The sequence below is a fragment of the Lonchura striata genome, chromosome 20 (genome assembly GCF_050655825.1).
Source record: "Lonchura striata isolate lonStrDom1 chromosome 20, ASM5065582v1, whole genome shotgun sequence".
NCBI classification, from domain to species: domain Eukaryota; kingdom Metazoa; phylum Chordata; class Aves; order Passeriformes; family Estrildidae; genus Lonchura; species Lonchura striata.
Genome location: NC_140722.1, coordinates 4394632 through 4421222, shown reverse-complemented (window position 1 = coordinate 4421222; position 26591 = coordinate 4394632). Strand labels below are relative to the sequence as shown.

At 42.5% G+C, this 26591-nt stretch overlaps 1 protein-coding gene across 7 annotated transcripts in view; it reads right to left on the bottom strand.

Moving 5' to 3' along the window:
- The window catches only part of PTPRT (protein tyrosine phosphatase receptor type T), a 465535-nt gene that overhangs the window by 152142 nt on the left and 286802 nt on the right, over positions 1 to 26591 (bottom strand). For all 7 annotated transcript variants that reach the window (XM_085557969.1, XM_021535469.4, XM_021535471.4 and 4 more), the window contains exons 8-9: positions 12151 to 12447; positions 10795 to 10904 (exon numbers count right to left, since the gene is read on the bottom strand). In XM_085557969.1, the coding sequence (XP_085414095.1) occupies positions 10795 to 10904; positions 12151 to 12447 (407 nt within the window). The remainder of the gene's footprint in view (positions 1 to 10794; positions 10905 to 12150; positions 12448 to 26591) is intronic.

The following is a 26591-nucleotide window of genomic DNA, read 5'->3' as shown; positions in this document are numbered from 1 at the left end:
AGCAAGCCAGGGTCTCCTCTGAGGCTCCCCAGCTGCCTGTGCTTCCTAGGAACAATTATTACTGCAGGTGACTTCAGATTGCAGCTGGGATGGACTTAGGTTCAATCTTATCAGGGAGTTTCAGACCTTTTGGGCTAGAGGACTAAAGTTAATTGCAGCAAGTATGGCACAAAGGGAATAATTTGAAGGAAGTTATCTTCCAATGGCAGGGAAGAGTTGGTGAACAGGTTAGTGAACAATCCTGATCCTTCTTCAGTGCTGGAAAAGTAAAGAGCTGAAGAATGTATTTTATGACCAGACGAATAAGGACATTTTCCATCTTAAAACTCACTTTAAGCCAGGCAATTATTGCACTTACATCCTTCCCCAGCCCACTGATTTTCACCCAGGAAATGGGAGGAACCAAAGGCCTTTCATTTTTCCATTCTTGTGCTACTTCTTTTGGGATAAGGTTAAGACAGAGTTAATCAGCATTTGCAAGTTATATTTAAGGCTGGCAACACGTGAAAGACTAAAAGCCCTGCAGAATAAAATCCTTTAATTGAGTCACAGCACAAGCACAGCATGGCTGGTAGGAGTATAAAAAGCCAGAGCACAGCTATTCATTAGGAATGAATATGGAAGTTAACCTAGGGAAACCCCAGGAATAAAAGAGGCCCATTGGCTCCCTGGCCAATTTACTGAGAGCCACGTAAACAGGGGGCAATTAAACCTGGATACAAACACAGGCAGCACAGCCAAGGCAGGACAGAACATGGTCCTGCAGCCAGTCTTGACCAGGACCAGGGACAGCAGGGCTGAGAAGTCTCTTCTACCCTCCTTTTGCACAGACTCTTTCTTCCTCTTCATATTTCCTTGGGTTGCTACAGCTTTTTGTTTTTTATAAACAAAGCCAAGTTTAGTGTCTGTGAGAAAAGGAGGAAGAATGGACTAGGTAGCAAAGCAATTGGGAGTGCCTCAGTAATGTATTCAGGCTATTAAGGATTTCATTAGGTTTACTAAAAGGTCATTAACGATAAAATATCTTTTTATTTTACCTACTTTCTAAACATTATAGTCTATTCTGCCATTCAAGCTTGCACCCCACTGACATTAATTAGCATGCTATATATTAAGGAGAGCTTTTAATGAGCTGTTATTTCATATGATTTTATTGGAGAGCCTCATTGTTCAGCTTAATAGCAGAAAATGACAACTATAGAAATTGCTTTGATAGGGCTGCAGCATTGAGGTGGTTATTCAATCTCCATGCTTGTTCCTCAGTTATTCCTTGATGCTGAAAGCTCTGCCTAAAATCCTTCATTGTGGTTTGCCATGATAGACTGGGAAAGCTGTGGGCAAGGAACAGACCCCAAACCACAGAGTGGGGTGTGAGCAGCATCACACACAGCTGCTGGGTCTGCTGTACTGCAGAAAGCAGCAGCAGCAAGGCCCACGTGTGTACAAAATGGTTTGGCCACATTTATAGATGAAATATCAGTTTTAGCTCTTATTGTAGCTGACAATTGTGAGATGGTGTCGTTTCAGTCACTTGAATCTTAAGATATGTTTTTGCATTTATTCTCCAAGTCAAGTGTCTGCCTCACAGAATGGTTTGGGTTGGAAGGGACCTTAAAGACCATCCCAGTTCAACCCCTTGCCACCTTCCACTAGGCCAGCTTGCTCCAAGCCTCATCCAAGCTCACCCTAAGTCACTTTTCCCAAATTCAGAGCAAAGCAGGTGAATTGAGAACAAAAGGAAAAGTTGTTCTCCCTGTGCTAAAGCCTTCATTCTTCTGAAAGCTATCTCACCCTCAGTGCCAATGATCCCACCTGGACAGCAGGGAGAGCAGGATCAGGGAAAAGCAGTAATCGGCTGGGAAAAAGGGGAAGGAGAAAGGAGGCAGGGGACTCAAAGTGACAGAAAGTGATAAATGAGCAGGACACAGAAAACTAAACCCAAACCCATCCTGCCCACTGGATGGAGGATCATAAAGACTGGCTCTAAGACACAAACACAAAGGACAGCAGCAAGGTGAATTTCCCAAAAGGAGCCGTGCACATCCATACTGCTGAAGGTGATGCAAAGATCACCTTGCCTGGCTTCTCCCCTTTACAAAGCTCCTCAGTGGCATCCATTAGCAGGATGAAACCACCACCACACCTGAACTATCCAGCTGTATGTATTTTCTAAATTAAACAATACTGAAGATGAAACAGAAGAAAAAAAAACCCCAACAATCTAGGAAGAAAGTGCAAACGTGCATCTGCAGTTTGCTTTCAACTTAGCTAACTGCTACATTTTGGTAAACAAAATACTGCAAGATGTGAAAATGGAGTTGTTTAAGAGGTTTATAGTATTCTAACTGCACAGGTACACTGCCACGTGAAAAGATGAGATAGGAGAAATGGGATTAAGGATCAGCTATTCTCCTGAATGAGCAGTACAGAGAAGAAAGAAAGACTGAAATTGTCCTTTTTTTCTGGGAAAAAAAAACATTGGAAAGCAGAAAGACAAGATGCTGATGTATCTAGAAAAGGATGTTTTAAAATTAAACTTCATTACAAGAAAAAATAAGTTGGAGTTTTTTCAGTTTTTATCATCTAGTTTGGCTTAGAAAAAGCGCAATGTGCACACTAAAATAATTCAACTCCTAAAAAAAAGTGTTGCTGTAACCAAATATCTTCTCATTTGCATAGGATTTATATCACTGCATGTCTATTGCCTTCAAAAGAACAATAAAAAGGTAATCAAAGAAATTGTTGTGCTCAAGGGACCACATTATGCTTTTATTTCTGAAAAGCTTGATCAAGCAATTTTTTTTTAAAACAGTTGATTCATTCTATTTATAACACAAGTATGCTACTTACCTGGAGGTTGTCATACATTTGAAAAACCCTGACATCTCAGTTTCTCAGAAAAACCCTCTCATTTTCTTCCTAAGATGTTACTGGAAACCACAGGATTTTAAAAAGCATCATTAACAAATGCTCCCAAGTTAAGCACATCTTGCAAGTAACAGCAAATGAGTAACACACAATTAAGAATTCTATATAATTTGAAGAAGTTTGTTCAAAAGCTCTTTGTGGTGCTTATTCAGAAAAGCATCCCTAATTAGGAAAACATTTAAACATTCCCTAAGTTTAAGGCTGTGCTAAAGTAACTGGGACAGGGAGGAGAGGAACAGGAGCAATAATAAACTGGTGCTCTGTTGGGACTACCTAAAATCAGAGGCCAGACAAAATTAAGGGATAAAAAGCAGTTATAATTATTGAAGGGCCTTCAGGTACATTTTGGGCAGATGAAGCCCCCCAGGGGTTACACCCAAAAATGGACCACAGGTCACACATTTTCACACTTTTGTATGTTTGGTCCATTTGCATATTTGGGGTTAATGTTCCAATTCCAGCTTCAGGTAATGAAGGTATTTACCCCAAATTTGCTCCTCCTAACTCACTTTTGTTTCCATCTCTGGGGCCTGAGGCAGTGAGGTGTCCTTGATTGCCAGGCCTGGAGAGGAATTGTTGTGTCTGCCCAAACTGGGAAAGCAGCAGCTCACACTGTACATGGAGTTTAGAGTTCTACACTAAAGAACTGCAGGGTTACAAATGTATGGAAAATAGAAAAGCCAAAATCCTAAGGCATCAATACACAGGCTCTTTCCAACAAGGAGTAATCCCTGAGTAAACCCCCAGCCTGCATCTAGAGCATCCTCCAGCATTAGCTGGAGAGGCAGGAGCAGCCAAGCAGAGCCAGCACCCTGGGACGTGCCAGGCAGACAGAGCCCAGCCTAACTCTATCAGCTCCTAAAATAACAGCTCCACAGCACCTTAAATGACACAGCTCAGACTAACTCCAGTCCTGCCATGGCATCTGTTGTTTCCAAACGTGATGGGGAAGGAAAAACATCCTGTTCCACCAGAGCAACAGCTGCATGTGCTGCCCTCTGTGTTATTGCACACAGGCAAATTGTGCTTTTCTTGCAGAGTCAGAGAAGCCACCTTGACTGAAAATCCTGGGTGTGGCAGGAGGGTCACTCAAGCACCTACTCATATTCTGTGCTGACAGGGGAGCTTATAAACCCTATTAATTTATTACAATTGATTAAACAGCATGGGTGGAGGGAGGGGAGGAGATCTCTGTGGGGTGCCACTGGTTGTGGGGTGGGGGGAAAGATATTTCCTGTGACCTTGTGATGCTCAAGTTTCACTGGAAAGCTGTCTGACTGAGCCCTGCCTTGTTCTAGGAACAGAGCCACAGGATCTGTGACTAACACAGCATCCCAAGCTACTGAGAGAGCGAGCAATGCTCTCTCAGTAGGAGAAGGATTTATCACCCTTCTCAGTTGCCAAGAAATGATAATAAATCAGTGCAATCAGCACCGTTCATTTCCCATATTCTGGCCTGAATCTTTATTAAGTGGAGCCCAGAACACTGGCAGCGTTTAACCAACCTGTTCACCAAGTGCTCAGTAAATACTACAGTCAGCAGGCATAAAAGAAACAATTTCTCTTCAGCCAGCCCAGCCCTGTTCCAGGGCCCTTAGAGCCATAAACTCCAGATCTAATTGAGCTGGGTAGATGTGAACAGCTCTCCTTACACATCACTGAGAGGGTGACACAGCCTCGGTAGGGCTGCAGAGCTTCAGACTTGAACAGATGATACATGGCCACACACTTCCATTGCTAGTTTAGATTATTCAAGAAGTCTAATTCAATGCAGCACAGATACAATAAACCCTTTATTCATGATATAATCAACTTTCATGGACTCTGGACAAACAAGAGACTAAGTCTTATAAATCCAGTGTCAGAGGCAAATAGCATTAGTGCTGCAGATGAACAGGGAATAATTCCCAACAATGTCCCAGCAGATGAGTGGGAAAGCCAGGACCCAATACCCCATCTTTAATTGCTCACTGCCTGCATTTTGAACCCTTGACAGGGTCTCCAGGATGTTCTGCTCACGTTCAGCTAAATGCAGCCCCAGCTGTGCGTGGCACAGCGAGTTTAGGAGAAAAGCTCCATCCCAGGAGTCTCCTGCAGCCATGGAATGCAACTGAGAGGCTGTAACATGATTGATTTTCACGGGAACATCCTAAGCCACTTCTCACTGAAGGCAATTTCCGACAATTGTCATCTTTCCACTATTTCAATGGTGGAGCTTTATACAAATCAGTTGCAAGATTTTGTGGTTGTTGCTTTCCTTCTTGTGGGAGCCATTTTTCACCTTTCGAAACCAAAAAAAGCCCCCAAACCCTTTAAATAAACAAAAAAGTGACTAAGCCAAGCCGAGTTCCCAAACCTTGCAGCTTTTTCTGAGGAAACCTTTTTTCTTGCAACACCTTTTAGCAGAAAATATTTTATCTAAAAAAAAAAACCAAACTGGTTTCCTGAAAATAAAAGGACTATGAATAGAAATGGATGCATATCCCTGAATAGCTATCACACCAGATAATCCTGCTTTTTGATATAATAAGCATGCACTTTCAGGGGTCATGGGTGGAAGAAATTTGTTTCCACCCTTTTATAAATACATGCAATGCATCCCACAAATATTGACCTCATGCAAGACACTCTAAAGAGGCAGTTTGCCTGTAATAACCTCTCCTGCATTGCAAAGGGAGTGAGGTGATGGAGAAGAAATGGCATATTGGCAACTGGAGAGATGAAGAAGGGCAGACTGCAATTTTACATGGTAACTAAGAGGATCTGTAGCCTCTGAAGTGCAATTTAAACTCAAATCTACTGGGATTAAATGTACTAGGCTCCAAGCATCCCATTAAAGAGCTGAAATCGTGTATGAAAGTCCCTTGTATTATTATTCCTGGCATCAAAATAGAGATTTACAGCGTTTCAGAGACAGTGACTGACAAAACTAGCTAGTTAGAAGCTGTAAATACATCCTTATTTTTCCACAAAACCAGCAGGGATTTAAGAATCCTAAAGATGAGGACATAAGTGATTACAGGACTGCACTTTATAATGTTTAAAAAGACAATTTGCTGTTTCAACATTGCCCTTAGGCATGGCTCACTGAAAGGATTTCAGCAGTCTAGGGAGCCATTTGTCCAGCCAAGAAGCTGAATATTTGGGATCCACCCTTTAAATGCTGCTAGGATTGAAATATCCCTAAAAATGCCTTCCCCCAAGCAATGTGACAAGTACTTCAGACAGCAATGATAGGTGGGTTTCTCTTTCTTTCTTCCTGTTTGAGGGTGAAATATTCTAAAAACTAACAATTCTGGGAACCAGAATACACACAAAAATGTATTCACAAAGGCAAAAGCCAGCATCACTTACAGAGTGCACCTGAAAGCTCTCAGCTGCCCAAAACAGCAAAATTAAAATATAAATATGTTTTGTTTACTTAAATTTTTTAGATGCAAGTTTACACAAAACAAACATCTAAGACAATCTCATGTCATCTAAAACCAGAAGAATTTTAGTGCCAAAGCTGGTCCATGACCTTAAATTAGATTGCTTGCCCTTGCAGCCCAATGACAGTGTAAGTCTGTTTGATGGAAGTTTGACTTTACAGACACTTAGGAAAAAATAAATTAAAGGGAATAAATCTTTGTTGCATGTCTTTGTACACAAAGGCTTTGAAGCTGATCTCCCACATGGTGTGAGGACAATGAGCAGAATTTGATTATTAGGAATTTTAAAGCAGAACAGCTTTTCAGGACTGGTTTAAAAAAAAATGTAAAATAAAAATTTCAACAAGTTGTGGTGCTTTCAGTCTGCCAGGACACTGATTGTGGGGCAGGATTACTGAGACATTACTGAATTGTGCCACTCACAGGCTGCTCCCAAACACAACAAGGACAATACCAGAGTCCTCTTCCGTGAGTGTCACATGCAGAACCATCTGAGTGGGGCATTTTCCCCAGACCAAGGACCAGCAAAGCCCAGCTCTGCTGCCGGCTGGGTTTCTGAGCACAGATTGCTCTGCCTGTCTCCTGTGGGTACCGACACACCTTGAAGCCACCTGAGGACCTGTTGGAGGCTTTAAGCTTTTCTCTGTTGCTTCCAACAGCAGCTGTGCATCTCCCTGGCTCTCCTGATGGACAGACAGACTGACACCTCCTGTCTCACCACAAACCTGTGAGCATTGCTGGGCTCCCTCCTGATACCTCAGGTTTTAGCTTTTCTGTTTTTCAGATTCTGTGCTGCTTTAGTGTCTGGCTTCACATTATGGGGTGGTGAGCTCTCTGCACAGAGCAGGGAGACAAAACAATTCCTGCTCCAGCTGGGCACCAAGGACAATGATCCAAATCTCAGCCCAGGAGCACAAACACCGTGGGCTGGAGAGAGAAAAACAAGCAGGATGGGACTGCCTGGGCTGGAGCTGGAATGGGACAATGAACTCCAAGGTGCCAATGGAGCAGAACTGATCCCAGGGAGAGCCCCTGGGAGTGCTCGTGCATTTTGGGACCATTTCGGGTCATCTTGGGTGCAGCCCTGGCTGGGCTCTGGTGCTGCCCAAGGTGGATCCATGGAGGCCTCCTAATAAATCCCTGCTTTACTCTTTAGCTCTGTCCAGTCCCTGTTCTAGGGCAGCCTGCACAAGGCATCAGCCCAGCACCCAAAATTATCTGTTCCATCCTCCCTTTCTACCCAGCTCATATCCCAATCTTTCCAGCACTGATGAACTGATTTGTAATTCCCAGAGCTTTCCAAGTTGTCTTGAACAAGAGGTTTCTGCTCCCCAGAAAGAGACTGCAATTAGAGAAGGATCTAGAAAAAGGTCCCTCTGTTTAAAAATCCAGCTGTTTCTGTACCCAGTGAAACAATTAATTCTGCAACTGAACACAGAGGGGGTTAAACCACTTTTAAGTGCAACACTCTTGCTTTGTTAAAAGGCAGCAATAGCATTTTGAAGGAAAAATACCCATCAGAAGAGACTTGCAGAAGTCAAAAAGGCTCATGAAGGTCCTCCCATTCTGTTTAGACTCTTAAGAAGTATTCAGTCATTATAAAATTAGTGCTTCTGGCTGCCAAAAGACTTGCTGAAGGTTGTGCTGCTGAATCCCAGCCCAGTTGGCACCCAAGCAGGGGATATGAAAACTGCAACAGCAATTTGGGTTATAGGGACATCTGGCAGGGAGCTGCAAGAATGATTACGGACCTGAGAAGAAAATCAGTCCCAAAGGGAAGCAAGTGGGATGTAAGTAGAATAGACAGCATGATTATTTTGAAGCGTTTTAGAAGCTTATAACATTTTTTTTTTAACCAGAATTAGAGGGAAAATACAATATCCAGATACAATGAATCAGATGGTGATGGTGAGGAGGGAACTATTACTTAGGAGGAGAAGGTGGAGTTTTATTTGTTTTTATTAGGAGGGTTTGTGCCCAGAGGGGATTGTGAGACTCTCAGTGGCACAATTCTTATGTGTGAATTTAGTCTGCTGCCTCCAGGTGTAATGCAGGACCTGACATCACTAACTCAAGTTCATAAAATGATAATACTTAATAAATACTTCACAGGTTCTTTTTTCTTTAATAAATGGTCACAGGCCTTTGTGGTTTTTTTTTCTCCCTAATAACAGAAACAAAATTGCAGGGCTTCCAGAGAGCTGCAAATTCACTGAAAGATCATTGAATCTCCCAGAATGGAGCAGAATTCCCAGTGACACCAGTGCCAGTGTACAGGAATTGTGTGGATTCCATCTGTGTGGATCCCCCTGTTCCAAATGAAGCAAACCACCCAGAGAGTGCCCTGGCCACCTCTCCAGGTTGAGCAACTGCTCTCCTGTGTTTTTATCTCCAGCTGATGGACTTGTCTCAGGCTTCCATGGAGAGTGGAAAGCTTCTGTGGGAATTTTCATAAGGAAGGAGGGACAGGAATAGACAACATTTTCATTGTGACAACCTCCAGCACTCTGGTTCTCACGGTGTTTCTAGCAGTCAGATGTTCATCCTTTTGGAGGTGAGGGGGAGTAGGAAAAGGAGGAAGAGTGTGAATTCACCTTGACTTCTCTTTGTCTCCAGCTGCCATATATGCAGAGATTCATTATCAGAAAAGAAAAATTTGTTTGTGCCTCTGCTGAGACTCGAGCAATGATATGACTTCAGGGGCAAAGGCACTGTCATGATGCATCACAACCCTGCAGGCATTAAAGTGTCTCAAGCAGCTGCTCTGCCAGAAAAGCTACTCACATTGCTGAAGTCCTTTCAACAAGCTGAGCCCAAGGCAATATTTTAGTAAGAAACTGCTTCTTTAAAAATTAAAAGGAGTTATTTTTGCATCATTTGCATCATTTGACTTGGGTAATTTTAAATATGTTCTATTATAGGTCACCCGTGTTGCCAGAAAAAAATGAACTTTAGCACTCTGTTCAGATTAATTCCTTTAAAACACATCCAGGTTTATTGCCTAATTCCTTACACAGATACCATCAAAGACCACAAAATGACAAGGCTTTGTTCTATTTTAGCACTGACAGATGATTTGCACCCGCACACATTTCTGTAAGTGTCTCAACAGTGACCAACAATGACTGCAGACTTAGTCAAGGATTTCAGCCTGGCTGAAATGACACTAAATTAGCAAGAGGAAATTCTGTTCATTTGTTTAGTGTTGCTGTGTCAAGCTCAGTCTGGCTTTTCTGAGCCAAATAATGACCTAAAAGTGAATTTACAAGAGAAAGTTTCATCCGTTGCTCATACTGTACTGTAAGATCTCAGTGATGCTAAACCTGCTTCCTTTTTCCTACTGGACTGGGACAGAGAGAGCCAGTGCTAGTAAGGACATCTGGAAGTGACACATCACAGGACATCCTGTCCCAAATGAGAGGATGGATGGGAAAAGGAAAGGGACAGAACCTCATTGGCAGTGGCAGAGCTGCATTTTGCACCTTTTCTAAAGAGAGTTTGTACAAAAAGCACAAAAGAGAGAGTGAAAGACTGGTTCTCTCTGTCAGAAAATGCTGCACAAGCCACAGTGAGGGGTTTTATGTCACCATAAAACCAAAATTATTTTTACTTTCTCTAATCTTACAGAGGTAAATACTGAACCCAAATACCGGGTTCAGCCACTATTGCTGCACCACTTTCTGCTATTTAATCCAAGTGCCCTTACCTTCTCTTGTAGGACTGTATTTCATTTCACATGATCCCCTAAAGAGTCCCTCCTCTCACATTCCTGTTCCACAAATTTGGGTGTACATGACATTAGGGAGAGTTTCAACAGGAGCACATGACAGCAGTAACACTTCCTTACCTTCCCAAGAAACACCAGCTCTGATAAACTCTATAATCACATTTAATTGTTTATTTCTCTTCCAGCATAGGATGGTCAGTGATAACCCCACAACCTGCTCTACTTTGTCATCAGAGAAATTGTTGGGATGAACAAATATTACCACTGAAATATTCAAAAAGAGATAAGAGTTGATTATCAGCTTTCTGCTGATATTATAAGGAAGTGCTGTGACTGGTGGAAGGCAAAGAGGAATCAATTACATTGTGTAGGTATAAAACCTTGCAGTGTTCTACCTCAAGAAGAAAAAAAAAAAAAAAAAGAAAGAAAACAGACCTTGGAGCTACTGCAGAAGGAAGCAGAGCACCTGAGACATGGGGAAATGTGTGTGGCTCTCAATTTGCCACAAATATTGGAAAGAAAGTTTTCTCTTTTCTGAACTGGGAATTTTTTTCAGTGGTAGCAACAGACTATCTTGAAAATTCTTATCTATTTTAATCAATCTTCTTTTAGCACCTGCTGTGATGTCTCTGAGCTCAGGATTGGCTTAAACACACATGAAAAGGACCCTGTGGCATGTATTCCTTGACAACAATCTGTTCTGCTCACCTCATAGAGTGTAATGATGCCATTTGTCTCATTTGGAGGCTTCCACTGAACATAGATCTTCTCTTCAAAAGGTCCTCCTTGGATAGATTCCAAAGGAACGGGTCCAGGAACTGCAGGGGGAAAAAAAGGCCAACAAAGTATATTAAAAACGCCACCAACTCTAGCTGCACACATGAGACACCAAAAGGCCATCAGACAGGAAGCAGAGTGTTAAAAATAAATAAATAAAATTAAAAATTAAAATCCCTCAAGGCACTACCATTACCAAGCTACTATCAGCGTGAAAGGCTTATTTTTCAACTTTTGTTTCAAATAACAATACCCTAATGTAACCATTAAGTGACAAATAAAATCAGAATCCATGAAAATATGATGCTAATTTTAGTATGATTTTATTCCAGTACAGCAGAGCAGCAGCAGGGAATTTGATTTGTCCTTCTCCACCCACAACAGCAGAGCTCTCCACCTAAACTGCCAGACTGCACCTTGGCATGGAGATGCTAAGGGGCTGCACACCTTTATCAACAGGAAAGATTGATTTGCTTAGTAAAGTAACAATGCAAGATTTATATTTCATTACAGCTACAAGGCCAGCTCAAAAAAAATCCACCTACTGCAGCAAAATGTTAATGCCGTGGGAGATAACCAACTAAATGCACTCCCAAGCCTGGCTGATAAAAGCCCTGCTCATTTTTCTGAAATATCTGCCATCCTTTTGTGTCTCCCCATGTGATATATGGGCCTGGAGGAGCCACTTTCAGCTGAGAGAAACTTAGGACAGCAACTTCTACATCCCAGGCAGAGGAATTTATTCCTTGGTCTGAAATAGCTCAGGTGGGGTTATAATGCTTTGAAGCTTTCCATCAATTCCTCTAGAAAACTGCTCTTTTATATCCATGGCCGTTCTTTTATACCACAATTAACTTTACTTCTGAGATCTCTGTAAAATGGGATGTTCAGAAGATCACTTTTAAGAAAAGCTACACTCTGGAAATGAAGGAAGTATTCATTTCTTTTGGAATGCCTTCTTCTGTGTGAAGGCACAAGAAAAATCAATAAATACCAGGATTGCATTCGCCCATATGACAAAGGGAGCTGCTAGGTGGTTCAGAACACAAAGAATTAAACCTACAGCTCTTTAACAGCTTCTCAGACTGGTGTCTGTCATGCCCCAAGCACTTCAGGGACCTTCATCCTTTCAAGAACATGGCTGTGAAATGGAAACCATTTAAACCTACAAGTTTTACACTCAGAGAAGCTGCACCAGCCTTGTGGGACAGAAGGTTATGGTGTTATTTACAACCTGAAGACGAGTGATCCCTCCCAACCCAGCCAACCAACCCCACCACAACTCACCATCCTCCTCAGTCTGCACCACCAGCTCCTCGCTTTCCATTTTGCCCTCGGGGTTGGAGAGAGCCAACCTCAGCCTGATGGTCATGAAGGGCCGGAGCCCCCGCAGGGTGTAGTGGGAAGAAGTTTGGATGAGCTCCTCCGCCTCGAATTTCTGCTGGTTGAAGACGTACTGGTAGTGCACGGTGAGGTTGTAGCTGTGGCAGCGCGTCACGGCGTAGCCGAAGGGCTCCCACTGCAGCGTCAGCTGCCGCGAGCGGATGTCCACCACCTCCACGTTCTGCGGCCCGTGCACGGGGTCTGGGGAGCAGGAGGAGAAACAGAAACACAATTTGATGTTTCATCGAGGCAGCCATCCATGAACGTGCTTCCTTCCGTGTGTGGAGTGTCCCAGCGCTCCACGGCTCCACGGATGTGCTTTGCTGTATGTGGGAAAACGCCGATCGCTTGGTTTTTAAAAATGTTAAAAGTTTAATAATAATAAAATGGATATAAAAATAGTAATACAATTAGAGTAATGAAGTTTAGAGTTAGGACAATTACAAGGCAATAAAAGGCAAAGAATTATGGACATCCGGAAGCTGTAGGCCACTAAGTCACAAAAAGCATGTTTTGTGAACAAAGGAATAACCTTAAACCAATACACTTGTTGCATATTCATATATCCTTCATGGTTATGCATACATTCTATTCAAAACAAGAAACTCTGTGTGTTGTATGCCAACTGTTTCCTTTAATCCCCATGGCATCTTCGACTCTGAGCAAGGCCTGAAAAAATTAGCTTCTTCTGATAAGAAAAACATAAATTCCTCTTCTTTGGAAGATTTAGGTGTTCCTCGAAGCTAGTATCTCATTCCTAAAAGAAAAAAAACTTCCCCCACATACACAGTCTCTATTTTAACATTATGTTGGAACCTAAAACTATATTTAACACACTACTTAAGAGAATTAATACAGCATAACTTTCTAACATTACACATATAATATTCATTGTAATATTTGCAAAAAGCCAACCATAACATACACATTTTTTACACTGTACAATGTATAAAGTGGTTGGGAAATGAACATTGGCTCCACAGCTGCATTCTGGCTCCTGAGTTTCACATGGAAATTTCCTGTCATGAGGCCCTGAACAGTTGTCGTGCTCCTGATTCCTGTGAAATCTCACTGAGTCCAACACAGGCAACAGGATCCTGTTGCAGAAAGGTAGAAAAACCATAAAGAAAGGCTTCATAAAATCAAGCCTGCTCTCCTAGAGTCAGTGGCTGGCCTTGTCAAAGCTAACATTTTGCAAGTTCCCATGTGAAAGCAATCCTGGTGTGAGCAGTTCATTAGCAACATACACCTGTATTAACTGTTTTTATACTGTTAGATAGAAAAATGAAAACTATCTCTCACAAACAACTTTTCCTGTACATACACACTGAGAGTTTGAGCGACTAATCAATACAGAAAAACTTCTTACTAATCAATAAAGTAATTGGCAAGAAAGCCAATGACTAAGTGGAGTCACACATGAGGTCTGTAAAACTGGATAAAAAGGAGTTATGTGAATAAAGAATGGGCTTTTTCCACCATGAAGAAAATGAAGTCTGTGTGATTTATTCCAATAGGATTCCATCCCATAAGGGGTGGAGGAGTTGTGTTTTCCTCATTCTTACAAAGAAAAAAAAATTAAAAATAGTAGTAGCTATTAAAACTTAAAAATAATAGATGGTCTACTTGACAGTGCTTAACGACCTTGGTGAGTTCAGCCCTAAATGATGCAAACACACAGGAAATGGTCCCTGGGGAAGGAATGAAATCAGGTTTCTCAGCTTTGAATTCAGCTCCATGGCCCCTACACCCTCCAGACCCACTCTGCTCACAATGAAGCCACGGAGTGAAAGAATCAAGACTGAGGGATCAGCTGCTGGATTTCCAACATCCCAGTGTCCCCTCACCTGCTGAACTCCTGGATGTTCTGACAATGGGGTGTGCAGGCAGATCCTGCCACTCCCGAGTGTGTTTTCTGAGTCCTCTCAAGCCAGTGCCTGTAAAACTTTAATTTCAGATCATCTCCATGCCTTGGTCCCATTAAAGTTTCTTTGCTCTTTATTATTCTTTCTACAGTATCTGGCTGAGGTAAACTTTGAATATTCATGTGGAGGAATCATTTTCACCTGCTGTTCCTTAATTTATTTTTAACAGCCTAACTCAAATGCTCTGACTACACTGTGCCCTTTATATAAAATATAGATGCATGTGCCACTAGACATGTAGATATAAAGGATGAAGGATGACTGAGTAAAATCAGTGTTTGAGATAAGTCAGACCATAAAAATTCTACAGATGTTAGAGTTTGTTTATCTGACATTTCTTCAACTTGCATTTGCTCTTTTGCTCAATATATATCTGAACAAGGTAATCAGAAAATACATAATTTTGCATAAAGTTTCTTAATTTATAGAACAATTCAGAGTTCTTCCCTCTCCTCATAGTCTCTCAAGACTTCAACCTACAAAAAAAATGTTTTCATGGGAACAAAAAAGTTGGAAGGATTCCTGAATACCAGTCACACCTCTTTGAGAGATAATTAAAGTGTAAAAAAACCCTTCTAGTAATTCTTGAAAGTAACGCACGCACCAGCCATCCTGACTTCAATCTACTCATGCATAAGCAGAAAATACATTTTAACAACCTGCACATTCTGTATTACTGCTAAAAATCCCCTAAGGACTGGCAATGGGAAAGTATTTGCATCTTTTTATAGATATTCACATGTGCAGACACTTTGGAAATGGGATGGATATTAAAAGACCAGGGGTCTAAACTAGCAAATGTTTTTGGTTTTCCTATAAGTCATGCCAATCCCTCAGCATCCAGAAAACACCTCTTAAAAGTGAGTCTTAAACTCTGTGTGTCAAACAAAAAAAAAAAGATTAATTTAGGAATTAGGAAATTTTTATGCATGACTGCACACATATATACTTAGCATGAGGTGCTAAGCATTCATTTTCTATAAATCCCTGGAATATATGTTTCTGCAGATGAGTTGTACAGATAAATTAGGTCAACAAAAGAATGGTTTTCTGAAAATATTCAGCTTCTGAAACAGCAAAGGTAATCCCAAGCCTCATTCCAAGATGCATCCAAAGGAAAGAAAAGCAAAAGCCAATGCAGATATTTGCCCTGCTGAAGTCTGCATTACACCAAGCACTCACCTGCAGAGACCAACTCAGAATGCGGCTGAGACGAGGCAAAAACATTTCACAGAAATGCAATAATGCAGCTGAAAATGGCAATTCACCACCATGTTAATGTTATACTGCCTCTATTTTATTTTTTAAATTACAATTATTGGCTTTAAATCAGTCATGCTGTGGAGTGAATCAGCAATTAGAGGGTCTTTGGTTAATGGATGTCAGATCATCCATTAACCAAAGAAAAGAACAATCTGATCATCACCTCACCAAGAACAATCTGATCATCACCTCACCAAGTCATCTGCCCAAAGCTGTGTTAGGGAAGATTTCTTGCAACTTTAAGCTTCCTTTCTCATCCTGTCCACATTTGCCCTTTCCTTCCCTACCCCAAACTCTAATTCTGCAACCAGCTTCTAATTCTGCTCAAAACTTTGCTGTAAATGCTGTAAGCTCCATCACACACATGGATTTTTACACAGACTCTGGATTGAGTAAGCAGCCTGTGAAGCACAGGTGAGTTTGGTTACAGACCAGGAAGGTAAAATCCATAGTGCAGACCCCACTACACCACATTGTACCCAAGAATCATCTGTTCTCAGGCTGGCAGTCCTAAACCAGGTCTCAAATACCCATGTCCTGAGGCATCCCTGCCTGCAAGTGTGGAGACAGACATCTGGTGGCCATCTAGATCTTTAAGTAGAGGGAGAATAAATAAGTAAAAAATACTTAAATTTAAGTTTCAGAGAGGGAGAAAGCAAACTGGAAATAAATCAACAAATAGAAACTGGCCTTAGAAGGCTTTATATTCTTTCCAGTTTTCTTTTGTTTTCAATCTCCTTTTTTCCTGAATACTGAGACTATATAATTTTGAAAATGTTTTGCTGTTACCATGCTGATTTCCTCCACAGCAGAAGCTATTGAAACCTCCTTTTCCAGGATGAGATTTTGTATTGTTGTTTTTAAAGAGCAGTGGTCCTACTGTCCTCTCTGTATAATTCCTTCTGTCTGATAGCTCTGTGGGTATTCAGTCTCAAAAGGTCTCTAGCACCTATTCCTGGGATTTGCCTAATATCACCTTTTTCATGTTTTATTCCAAAAGATAAAGAAAATTTATAATTCATGTACAATTCTCTGGTAGTGTTGATATATGAAACTGGACAAATGTTTCATTTCTGTATTCTTGAAATGATAGCTTCCAAATAATGCAAGAAAATATCTGAAAAGTAGTAACTTTGCTCTTGGCTAGTGGAATAAAAGCTGCTAATACATATTTCAGCTTTAACTATACAAAGATACCCACCAAAGCAAGATAGAAAAAGACCAGCCTAATTTGAATACCTAAGATATCAGATACTGGTGTAAACTTTGTACCCTGAAGTATCATTTTCTATGTGCCCTAAGACCTTGGAGAAAAAAAAAAAAGAGAAAATTTTTAAGAAGCTTAGACAATGAAACAGCTGCCACAGATCTGAAACAAGTCTTGAACCCACGCAAGGAAAATTGCAGTCTCTGGGATTTCACCATGCAAATGCTGTATTTTTATTTCAGCCTGGCTGAACCATTAATTACATTTTGAACATTCACATCAAAGTCAAGGACTGAAGAGCGTTTTTTAATACCTCATCACCCACTGATGCTTTGCTACCTTTCATTACTCTGGTGGGCTGCAGCAAGCACTCAGCAGCCAGGAATCTTTCTGGAATCCTTGGGATGTGTGAGTCTGGAGGGGTCTGGAGCTCAAGTCCTATGAGGAATGACTGAGAGAGCTGGGAAGGGGCTCAGCTGGAGAAAAGGGGGTTCAGGGGGACCTTGTGGCTCTCACAGCTCCTGCCAGGAGGGGACAGCCCCAGGTCAGGCTGTGCTCCAGGAACAGGGACAGGAGGAGAGGGAACGGCCCCAAGCTGTGCCAGAGGATGTTAAAATTGGATATGAGGAAAAATTCTTCACAGAAAGGATGGTCAGATGTTGGAACAGGCTGCCCAGGGAACTCTTAGAGTCACAGCCACTGGAGGAATTCAAATGTAAAGCACTTGGAGACATGGTTTAATAGGGGGCTTGGCAGTGCTGGGCCAACACTTGGACTCGATTTTAAAGAGCTTTCCAGCCAAAATGATTTGATGATTCTAGTGGCCTGAATGAAACAAACTCTCCAGTGAACCATCAGTGGAATCTGTGTTCTCAATCCATTGTTGAGCAAACAATGTCCAGAGACTGCTTTTTCTGCCATCAAAATTCCACAGAAAAGCTGACTTTTAAGCCAGTGTTGCTCATTCCTTACTGAGTGTCACAGACTTCATTTTGTTCTCGGCCATCCTCTCTCTCAAGGTGAGGCATGGAAGAGAAAAGGGTGGTTTAGATTATCAATAACAATTGTCAGAGCTCTGTAACCCTCCAGCAGGGGAAGAACAGAGAGGAAAGGAAGCCATGGAGGGACACTGGGGTTTGAACACAGAGGAATGAAGTTAAACACAGACAATCAGCTGCTGCCCCAGGGTTAAGTACCTGCTGCAGGAGCCTAATTGCAAGAAATTGCTGCTGTCAGTAAAGACACGACAGAGAGTGGAGATGTCCCTCCTCATCTGGGGCCCTGTGCCCGTGTCCTCTGACCCTGTGGAAGGCAGCAGGCAGAGTTTATTAGCAGTGCACTGATTAAATTCTGTTTCCGAGCTGCAGGTTACAGGGACTGAGAAATCACAAAGGGAAGAAAAAGGAGCGTGGCACGAGCAGCAGCTTTGTGTGAATCCTGAACTGGTGCTTCCAGATACAGAAAGAAAGGAAACAGGTTTAACTGTGAATTCTTTCTTCCCCTCTGCACACCCACACTGAGGTCATCACCCCAACCAGCACAGGCCACCCCAATCTGGGGTACTGAATCTGGGCATCCCAGTAAAGTCCCCAGCCCTTCCTCTAGGCAGACTGGGAGGAGATAAGGAGAAAATTTGGTGCACTGGTAGCTGGTAACACCAGCAAAACCTGTGTTCTCCCAACTACAAGCACGGTACAGCCTCCCTCTGGAGCCCAGGAAAAATTTACATTCATTTTTATTTACAAAATATAAATTTAGTAGCATCACAGAGTGGTGGAGAAGTGCACAGAATATTTCACTCCCACAACAAATTGAAACAGTGGCCATTTTTCAAGCAACAGCCACAAAATTCATAACCACAGAATCTCTGAAAGGCTTGGGTTGGCAGGGACTTTGAGATAATCCCATTCCAACACCCCTGCCATGAGCAGGGACAGCTTCCTGTGGAGCAGGGTGCTGCAAGCCCCCCCAGCCTGGCCTGGAAGCAGCAGTTAGAAGGTTTCCTTTGTGTTTTCCAAAGACAGCGTTCTTGGTCTGTGGATGGAAAACCAAACTGAAATGTGTCCAACAATGATTTTATTCAGGGTGCTAGATAAAAGCTGAAGCCTTCTTTCTCTCCCCTTTATTCCCTATCCCTCATCTTCCTCCCTTAATTTCCACAGGATGAAAAAAGTCTAGAGAAACACACCTACTATAGAAAATGCAGCAAAGCAAAGAGAGCAAAAATAATCCAGAGGTTTACCTTAAATGCAAAATTCACAGGTGTGTGGTGGCTCGGGGTAAACTCAGCCCCTCCACAGCGTGTGCTGCTCATCTCATCAAAGAAATCCTGCCCCAAACACCTTCCCCAGCCTTGACCCAGCACAGACATGAGTGATGGACAGCTCTGTCCATCCCTCGAGTGCAAAGTGTGCTCAGCTGCTGCCCATCACATTGCAATGCCTCTGAGCCAAAATGTGGGATAAACACCTTTTCACACATGGCAGATGAAAACACTGATCAAACAGATTTCACCAGTCTTGCAGTGCTGTGAAAGTGTTTTGGCTTTGCCCTCTCTGAAGAAAGAACATCTCCCTAATATTTGGATCTAAATTTGCTTTCCTTTAAACCACTTCAGATATCATCACTGGTCCGAAGGAGGTGCAGACAGAGCTGAAAGTAGCAATTATGCAGAAAGGGGTGTTCTGAAAGATTTGCAACAGAGAAAAGAGAAGAAAGGAGTGAGACTGACACAATGAAATCACCAGACAACAAACAAATTGTTTCTGAGGCCTTCAATCACTGCAGCCCAAACCATGTACAAAGAAATCGGTGTCATTACAGCTGATAAACTAAACCAGGCTCCTTCAGGGCATTTTCTGAGCAATAAAGAAGGAGGAATGCTGCCACACTACTATAAAATAAATAAAAAATAAGTTGGATAATGGAGTCTGTGGTTAGGTAAGCCAGGGACCGAACTCTTTCCACAACTAACATTATCATTTTAATTCAGCTAACTGCAAACCCTTTTCATTTTTTTTTAATTGATCTGGTTTTGTTTCATTTGCAAATTTTACTTAGAGCTCTGCACTGAAAGATACCCGAGATTTGAAAATATATATATAAAGGAATATCTATATAAAAATATTAAAATATATACAAAAATGAAAATATATACTGAAAAGGGAAATAAATGTATGTTGATACATTACAAATGTATATTGAAACATTCCAAATCCCATAAAACATCCTCTAATCTCAGGCTCCTACTTTGCTAAACAGAACCAAACAAAACAAGTTTAAAACAACCCAAATGTCCATAAATGGATCCCAGATCTAGCTGGACCCCTCCATTTGTTCCAAAATGTGCCTGTCACACCCCCAGACCAAATGCAGGGGCTGGCCAGGGGCAGAGTGGAAGCAGAGGATGAGAGCAGGACCTGAGCTGCCAGCACAGCCTCCCCAGCACTGCTACAGCCAGAGCTGAGCTGCCAAAGCTCCACTTGTAAACAACTTCAAGATAATTAAGCACTGCTTTTTAAAAAAAGGTTTCTTAGCATCTATTTAAAGGAATTCTTTTTCATTATATTATGAAATGGCAAAATGAGAGCTTGCTTTCTTTTATACCCCAAACCTGTTGTGCCTTAACACACTTAAAAAATAACAATTTAAAAGAACAATAAAGGGTAATTACTGATTTTATTAAAAGTATCTATCATGGATACACATAGCAGTGACATTCCATGGCTGGGAACAAAATGTACATTACTGAGCATTTTGATGATTAAATATAACAGCTTAATTAAATATGCTAATGAAAGTGAGATTAGAAAGCAGGTAAACCACTGTTTTTTTGCCAAAGAAAAGTAAAAAATCCAATTTTACAAATTTATTTCATTATGCTTCAATAAAATATTTATTTTAACTGTTTGTTATACTAACATGTACGTGCATTTATTTTTATTATCTCTTCCTCTGTGTGCTTTGCCACTATCCTCAAATGGTCTAAGTGGAGGAGACTCAGAGTAACACAGAAGCTAGATCCTGACAAAACATAAATTATCTCTATAAAAATAAATAAGGTAATCAAAATAGTGAGTAAAAGAGAGGCTTCCTCTACACAGGCATGGGGCTGTTCAATTATTCTGAGCAGCAGAAAAAAAGCATTCTTTCTTAAGGTATGTTTTCTCTCATTTATAACTGTGGGTTCTTTTAATGTCTGTGCAACCTGCAAGAGAAATTCTCAGTATAACTTCAGAATTATATTCCTCAATAAGAAATACTTTAAAAAAATTAAAATATTCCTGGTTCTGCTTGTTGATCTGGCAGAAGGAGCTTCTAAAGTGATGAAACAGTGACTTTGAGAGCACTACTGGAAGAACCAAATTGTCCTAAACCTCTGAGCTCTTGACAGCACATCAAGGGAGGTGATCCAGCCCTGAGGACACCTCTGGATGCTGTGCCCAGCCCTGGGGACGCCTCTGGGTGCTGTGTCCAGCCCTGGGGACACCTCTGGGTGCTGTGTCCAGCCCTGGGGACACCTCTGGGTGCTGTGCCCAGCTCTGGGGACACCTCTGGGTGCTGTGCCCAGCTCTGGCTCCTCAGCACAGCAGGGCCAGGAGCTCCTGGAGCTGGGCAAGGGCCTGGAGCATCTCTGTGCCCAGGAAAGGCTGAGGGAGCTGGGGCTGCTCAGTCTGGAGAGAGCTCCAGGGAGAGGGGCCTCAGCCCTGGGTGTCCCAGTCTGTCTGTCCCAGTCTGTCTGTCCCAGTCTGTCTGTCCCAGTCTGTCCCAGTCCATCCCAGTCCGTCCCAGTCTGTCCCAGTCTGTCCCAGTGTGTCCCAGTCTGTCCCAGTCTATCTGTTCCAGTCTGTCTGTCCCAGTCTGTCCCAGTCTGTCCCAGTCTGTCTGTCCCAGTCTGTCTGTCTGTCCCAGTCTGTCCCTGTCTGTCTGTCCCAGTCCATCCCAGTCCATCCCAGTCTGTCCCAGTCTGTCCCTCTCTGTCTGTCCCAGTCTGTCCCAGTCCATCCCAGTCTGTCCCAGTCTGTCCCTGTCTGTCCCAGTCCATCCCAGTCTGTCCCAGTCCATCCCAGTCTGTCCCAGTCTGTCCCTGTCTGTCTGTCCCAGCCTGTCCCAGTCCATCCCAGTCCATCCCAGTCTGTCCCAGTCTGTCCCAGTCTGTCCCTGTGTGTCTGTCCCAGCCTGTCTCAGTCTGTCTGTCCCAGTCCATCCCAGTCCATCCCAGTCCATCCCAGTCTGTCCCAGTCTGTCCCAGTCTGTCCCAGTCTGTCCCTGTGTGTCTGTCCCAGCCTGTCTCAGTCTGTCTGTCCCAGTCCATCCCAGTCCATCCCAGTCTGTCCCAGTCTGTCCCAGTCTGTCCCTGTGTGCAGCACTCAGAGCAGCCCCAGGCTCTGCTCCAGCCCCAGCGATGGCCCCGGAGCCCCGGGCAGGGCTGAGCCCAGCAATTCCCTGCCCAGGAGGCAGAACTGCTGCCCTGGGCAGGGCCAGCCCTGGCAGAGCCCAGAGGGGCTGTGGGGTCTCCTCCTGGGATGTTCCAGAGCCTCTGGACACAATCCTGTGCCCTGTGCTCGGGGATGGCCTTGCCTGGGCAGGGAGGTGGCACCAGATGGCCCCACCGTGGTCCCTTCCCACCTGACCCATCCTGGGATTTATTTAAAAATGCATAAAAAAAGCTCAGAAGAATAAATCATAATAGATTAAAAACAAAAACAAAAACAAAACCACAAAACTCCAAAATCACTGGAAAGCACTGCAGAGAAAAGGAATACCAAGGATGCAAAATTCCTCTGCACATCATGGACAAGGTAGGAAAACATTTCCTAACAGCCTGCATTCTCACTATGTCTAATGGAAGCACTAGCCCTTGGCTTTCATTATACTTCCCAAAAGAACACAAAAATAAAAAGACAGTGCCCAGCTTTCAACACTCAATTAAGATTTAGGATGCCACTCAAAGGAGGCAGAAAGCTGTTCTTGTCTGCTGAAACTCAGCGAGTAGATCTGCCTCAGTCATTGTTTATGTTCCAATCAGGGCACACTATCTGAATTAAAGAGAACAAGACACTGAATGGAAACCTCACAGCCTGGGGAAGTGTGAGGTACCAGTGTGCTCATCAAAATAAATTCTCCTGTGAGAGCAGTTTATTGATTTGTGTATTTGACTCTCTTTGGGATTATTGTTCAATTACTTTTATCCTCTGAGATGAAAGCAACTGAATGTAACATCAAAAGCAGATAAAAAGTCACACGTTTCAAATTTTCTTTCAAATCTCCAAAACATCCACTACAGATACGATTTTCAAGAGGGTCCTCTGAGAGCAACAGCAGAGGTAGCTCCATCAGACATACAGCTCTCATCTGTATTTCCCCCTAATTATTCTGGTTAAAGCATATTGCCTGTAAAACACATTATTTATCCTTGAGAAGTGACAGTCTGCAGAAACTGTCTCCTCTTTGTCAGGCAAGCTGTTTGTTAATTTTTGATATGATTCGTAATTCATCAGCATTTAAAATTGCAAACACACAATTTCTACCTCTAACTTTTAGCACTGTTGAGGTTAAAACATGGTGGTGGTAGTGGTGCTGAAGAGACGGTGAAAGTCTCATTTTACTGGTTTGCATTCATTCCTCACTACGAGTTTTTCATGTTCTGCTTGCAAGAAAAAAAAAAACAAAAAACCCAAAGATATTTTTGATTGTCAACTCTCTGTTTTCACTTTGGGACACAGACTCACATAATTTTAATTTGCTGCACGTCACCAGTAGTGCAGCTCCTGGAATCAGGCTCCTGCTCCCCTTTTGAGAGGCAGGTGTAGCCAGCATTGCCTGGTGCTCCTCTCATTCACAAGGTGAGGTTTGCTGTGCAGGCACCAGGCAAAACTTAATTCCTCAAACATGAAAAGGCACACCACTGCAAGCTTAGAATCCCAGTAGGGTAATTTTGTAATGTATAAAATTATACATTGCATCGTATAAAATGCACCGGGGTAATGGTTCCTGTGCTCTGTGTGGCAGGGACATTCAGACCACAGTTCAGCACAACCCTCAGTCTAAAAACTCATCAGAGGTGACCTCAGTCACAGCCACAGCCCCACTACCAGCTGTGCTGAAGCTCAGCACAAAGTAAAATAATGCATTTAAATAAATAAGTACATTCCCAGTTTGCATTTTTGACCAGTTGCTGTTTACTCAGCTCTAAGAGGCACTAACCTGACACAAACAGCTCAGGGGGGAAATCCAGCTGCTCTCTGCACTCTGAGAACAGCCCTGCACCCTTCCCTGCACAGATGTGAGCAAGACTGTGCTTTGAACTCCCAGGGGCGTCAGGGCTAGCCAGAGATGGGACCAGAAAGCCACTCTGAGATTGGACCAGAAAGCCACTCTGAGATTGGACCAAAGAGCCACTGTGAGATGGGACCAGAAAGTCACTCTGAGATGGGACCAGAGCCACCAGGCAGAGATGGAGCACAGGAGTTCCAGCCCATTGCAGCTGGATCTTTACTGCATTTGAGCCATTCATCTGCTCTGGAATCACTTTTGTCACAGAGCATTGTAATAATCTTTGCAAAGCTGTTTCCAACCAGCCTGTAAAGCACATTGGTTTTCTTTCAGTGATGCAATTACAAGGAGAAGGCAGTCATGAATATTAGTGAACTTTGAAATATTGTTTCTAGGGGCAATACATTTTACCCGAAGGTATATTAGTGCTCCACCTCAACATTACAAAAAATCACTTTAAAACTTACAGCAACACATTTCAAGTCCGTAACCACGAGTTTTCAAATGTCATGCCTGAAATGTGACAGTCAAATTCCTGAATCAATCAGCCAAATGGAATTATTTCACTCAGAAATTATGTGAAGAGAAAGTAGCAAAAAGCAGTAAAATTGTAGAATAACTTCATGCTGTAACTTAAGCAACTCAACAGACTTCTTGCTGAAATAAAGAGCAACACACTCTGCGTGCCTGCTTTACAGGATGATGAACTGCAGAACACACTGGGGATTTTTATTCGGCAGTAGAACAAGGTCTGGGGTTTTGATTTGTGATCTGTCCCATGAGTCGTGTCTGGGAATTTGCAGGGAATTTGCCCGGGTGCCTGGGCACAGCTCACTAGCTGGGTACCCACCCCACACAAGGGGCAAACCCAATATGTGCCAGCTAGAGTGCATCTGCAGGCTTAGCCTGCATCTCCATTTCTGCTGCTGTGTTCTTCCTCAGCTAAATTTTCCAATATCTTCATGAATCCATACGGAAAACAGGCCAAGCCCAGCCACTCCAGTCAGAAATCTGCTCTGGAGAATCCTTGCAAGGCAGCTGGAGCATCCTTGTACACCACTTGAACTCTCGGCATATTCTGCCCTCTGCACTGAAGAAAATGAGAATTTTGGAACCCTTTCTGTCCTGCTGACATCCCATTATCCCAACAAGGCATATTTAACATAGTCACAAGATATATGGCACCAGTGGCTTTCAGGCACAAGAGTGAATGAATTCAGCAGATCACGTTGCCCTTCTTCTCTGCTCTGGTGTTCATTCTCATGCCTTCTCTTTGTTTTACCCTCCAGCACTTCCAGACAGGAAAGATTTTTTTTTTTTCTGGAGCCACAGAGTAGTGGTGGTGCTTTCTATGTGGAAGACAGGCAGTCTATAAGATTAATCAGAATCAAGAATCATAAATTTCATTTCTTCCCCCAATGCTCTCACAATTTCAGCTGGGTGATAGGTAATTAATCCACATCAGCCAGTGCTGGTGAAGCACCTTGTCTAAAAGCAAACATGGTATAATCCACTGATCAGATCCTGGGGGAAAATGGCTGATGGATGGAGAAACAGCTGTCTGCCTTTATTTTCTTATTTCCATTGGAAAATGAAGGTCAAATAACATCCAGTAAAATATAAAAATACACTCTTGTATTTCCAAATGCCAGGAAAAAATAATTTTCTAAGTGTAGCTAAAAATTAAGTCTCTTTCGTTTTCAAAGTCAACATAAGTAGTTGTATGAAAAGAAGATTTTGTGTAATAATGGGTAGCAATATGAGGCAATGAGACTTGATAGCATCAGAGAGAGTTTCCAGTTGCATGAATTGGCATGCAAATATTAAAACAACCTGAGAAAATCGCTTGAAGTAAGTTCCAGTTCATAGGAGGTGCATCAGGCTCACTCGGAGAGAACTAAGTTCTGATGAACTTTTTTCTGGCTTCTTGTTCCACATTAGAACTCTCCATTTTTTATGTTCACAGTGATTTGTGATGCTGCAGGGGGAAAGCCAGAGTCTCCATCCCCAAATATACCAGAAAGAAAACCATGGGGTCCAAGATGCTAATTTTAAATGAGAACCAAAATTTATATATTTGGCTCAGAAGATGACCTTTGTCATGACACTGACACAGAAGAGACTTATGTTAAATAACCATGCTGAGCATCAACTATTTGGAAATTAAAACAGAAGGAATGACTCTTTCTCACACTAAAGACTATGATGGGAATATCAGAATGTGATTTTCACACTTTGTACTCAAGACTGTGCTGCCTGGGCATGATAAAGATGATCCCAGGAATGTGTATTTTAATAGGAAGCCAACTGGTCACATTAGAGCTAATTAAGGAGTTAAAAATCTTGAGAACAGTTCTAAGTTACAGATTACCCACAGAGCACAAATCCTTTATACACTCCCATAGCAACTCCTGCACAAGTTAATGTTATTATACAGGGAGCAGCATAAGGAGATTTCTATACCAACTCAGAGCAGTTTAACTTTAATTTTTGTCAAAGGTATTACTGCAACAAGACTTGCAGTTGGCTGGGATAAATTAATCAGAGTCAGTTTGAATAAGCCATGCCCTCACAGGCTGCCTCATCAGAGGAATGTGACCAAGATTCAGAGAGCAAAGCAACAACCCTGGCACCATGCAGGGTCTCCCATCTTATTGAATTCCTTCAAACCATTG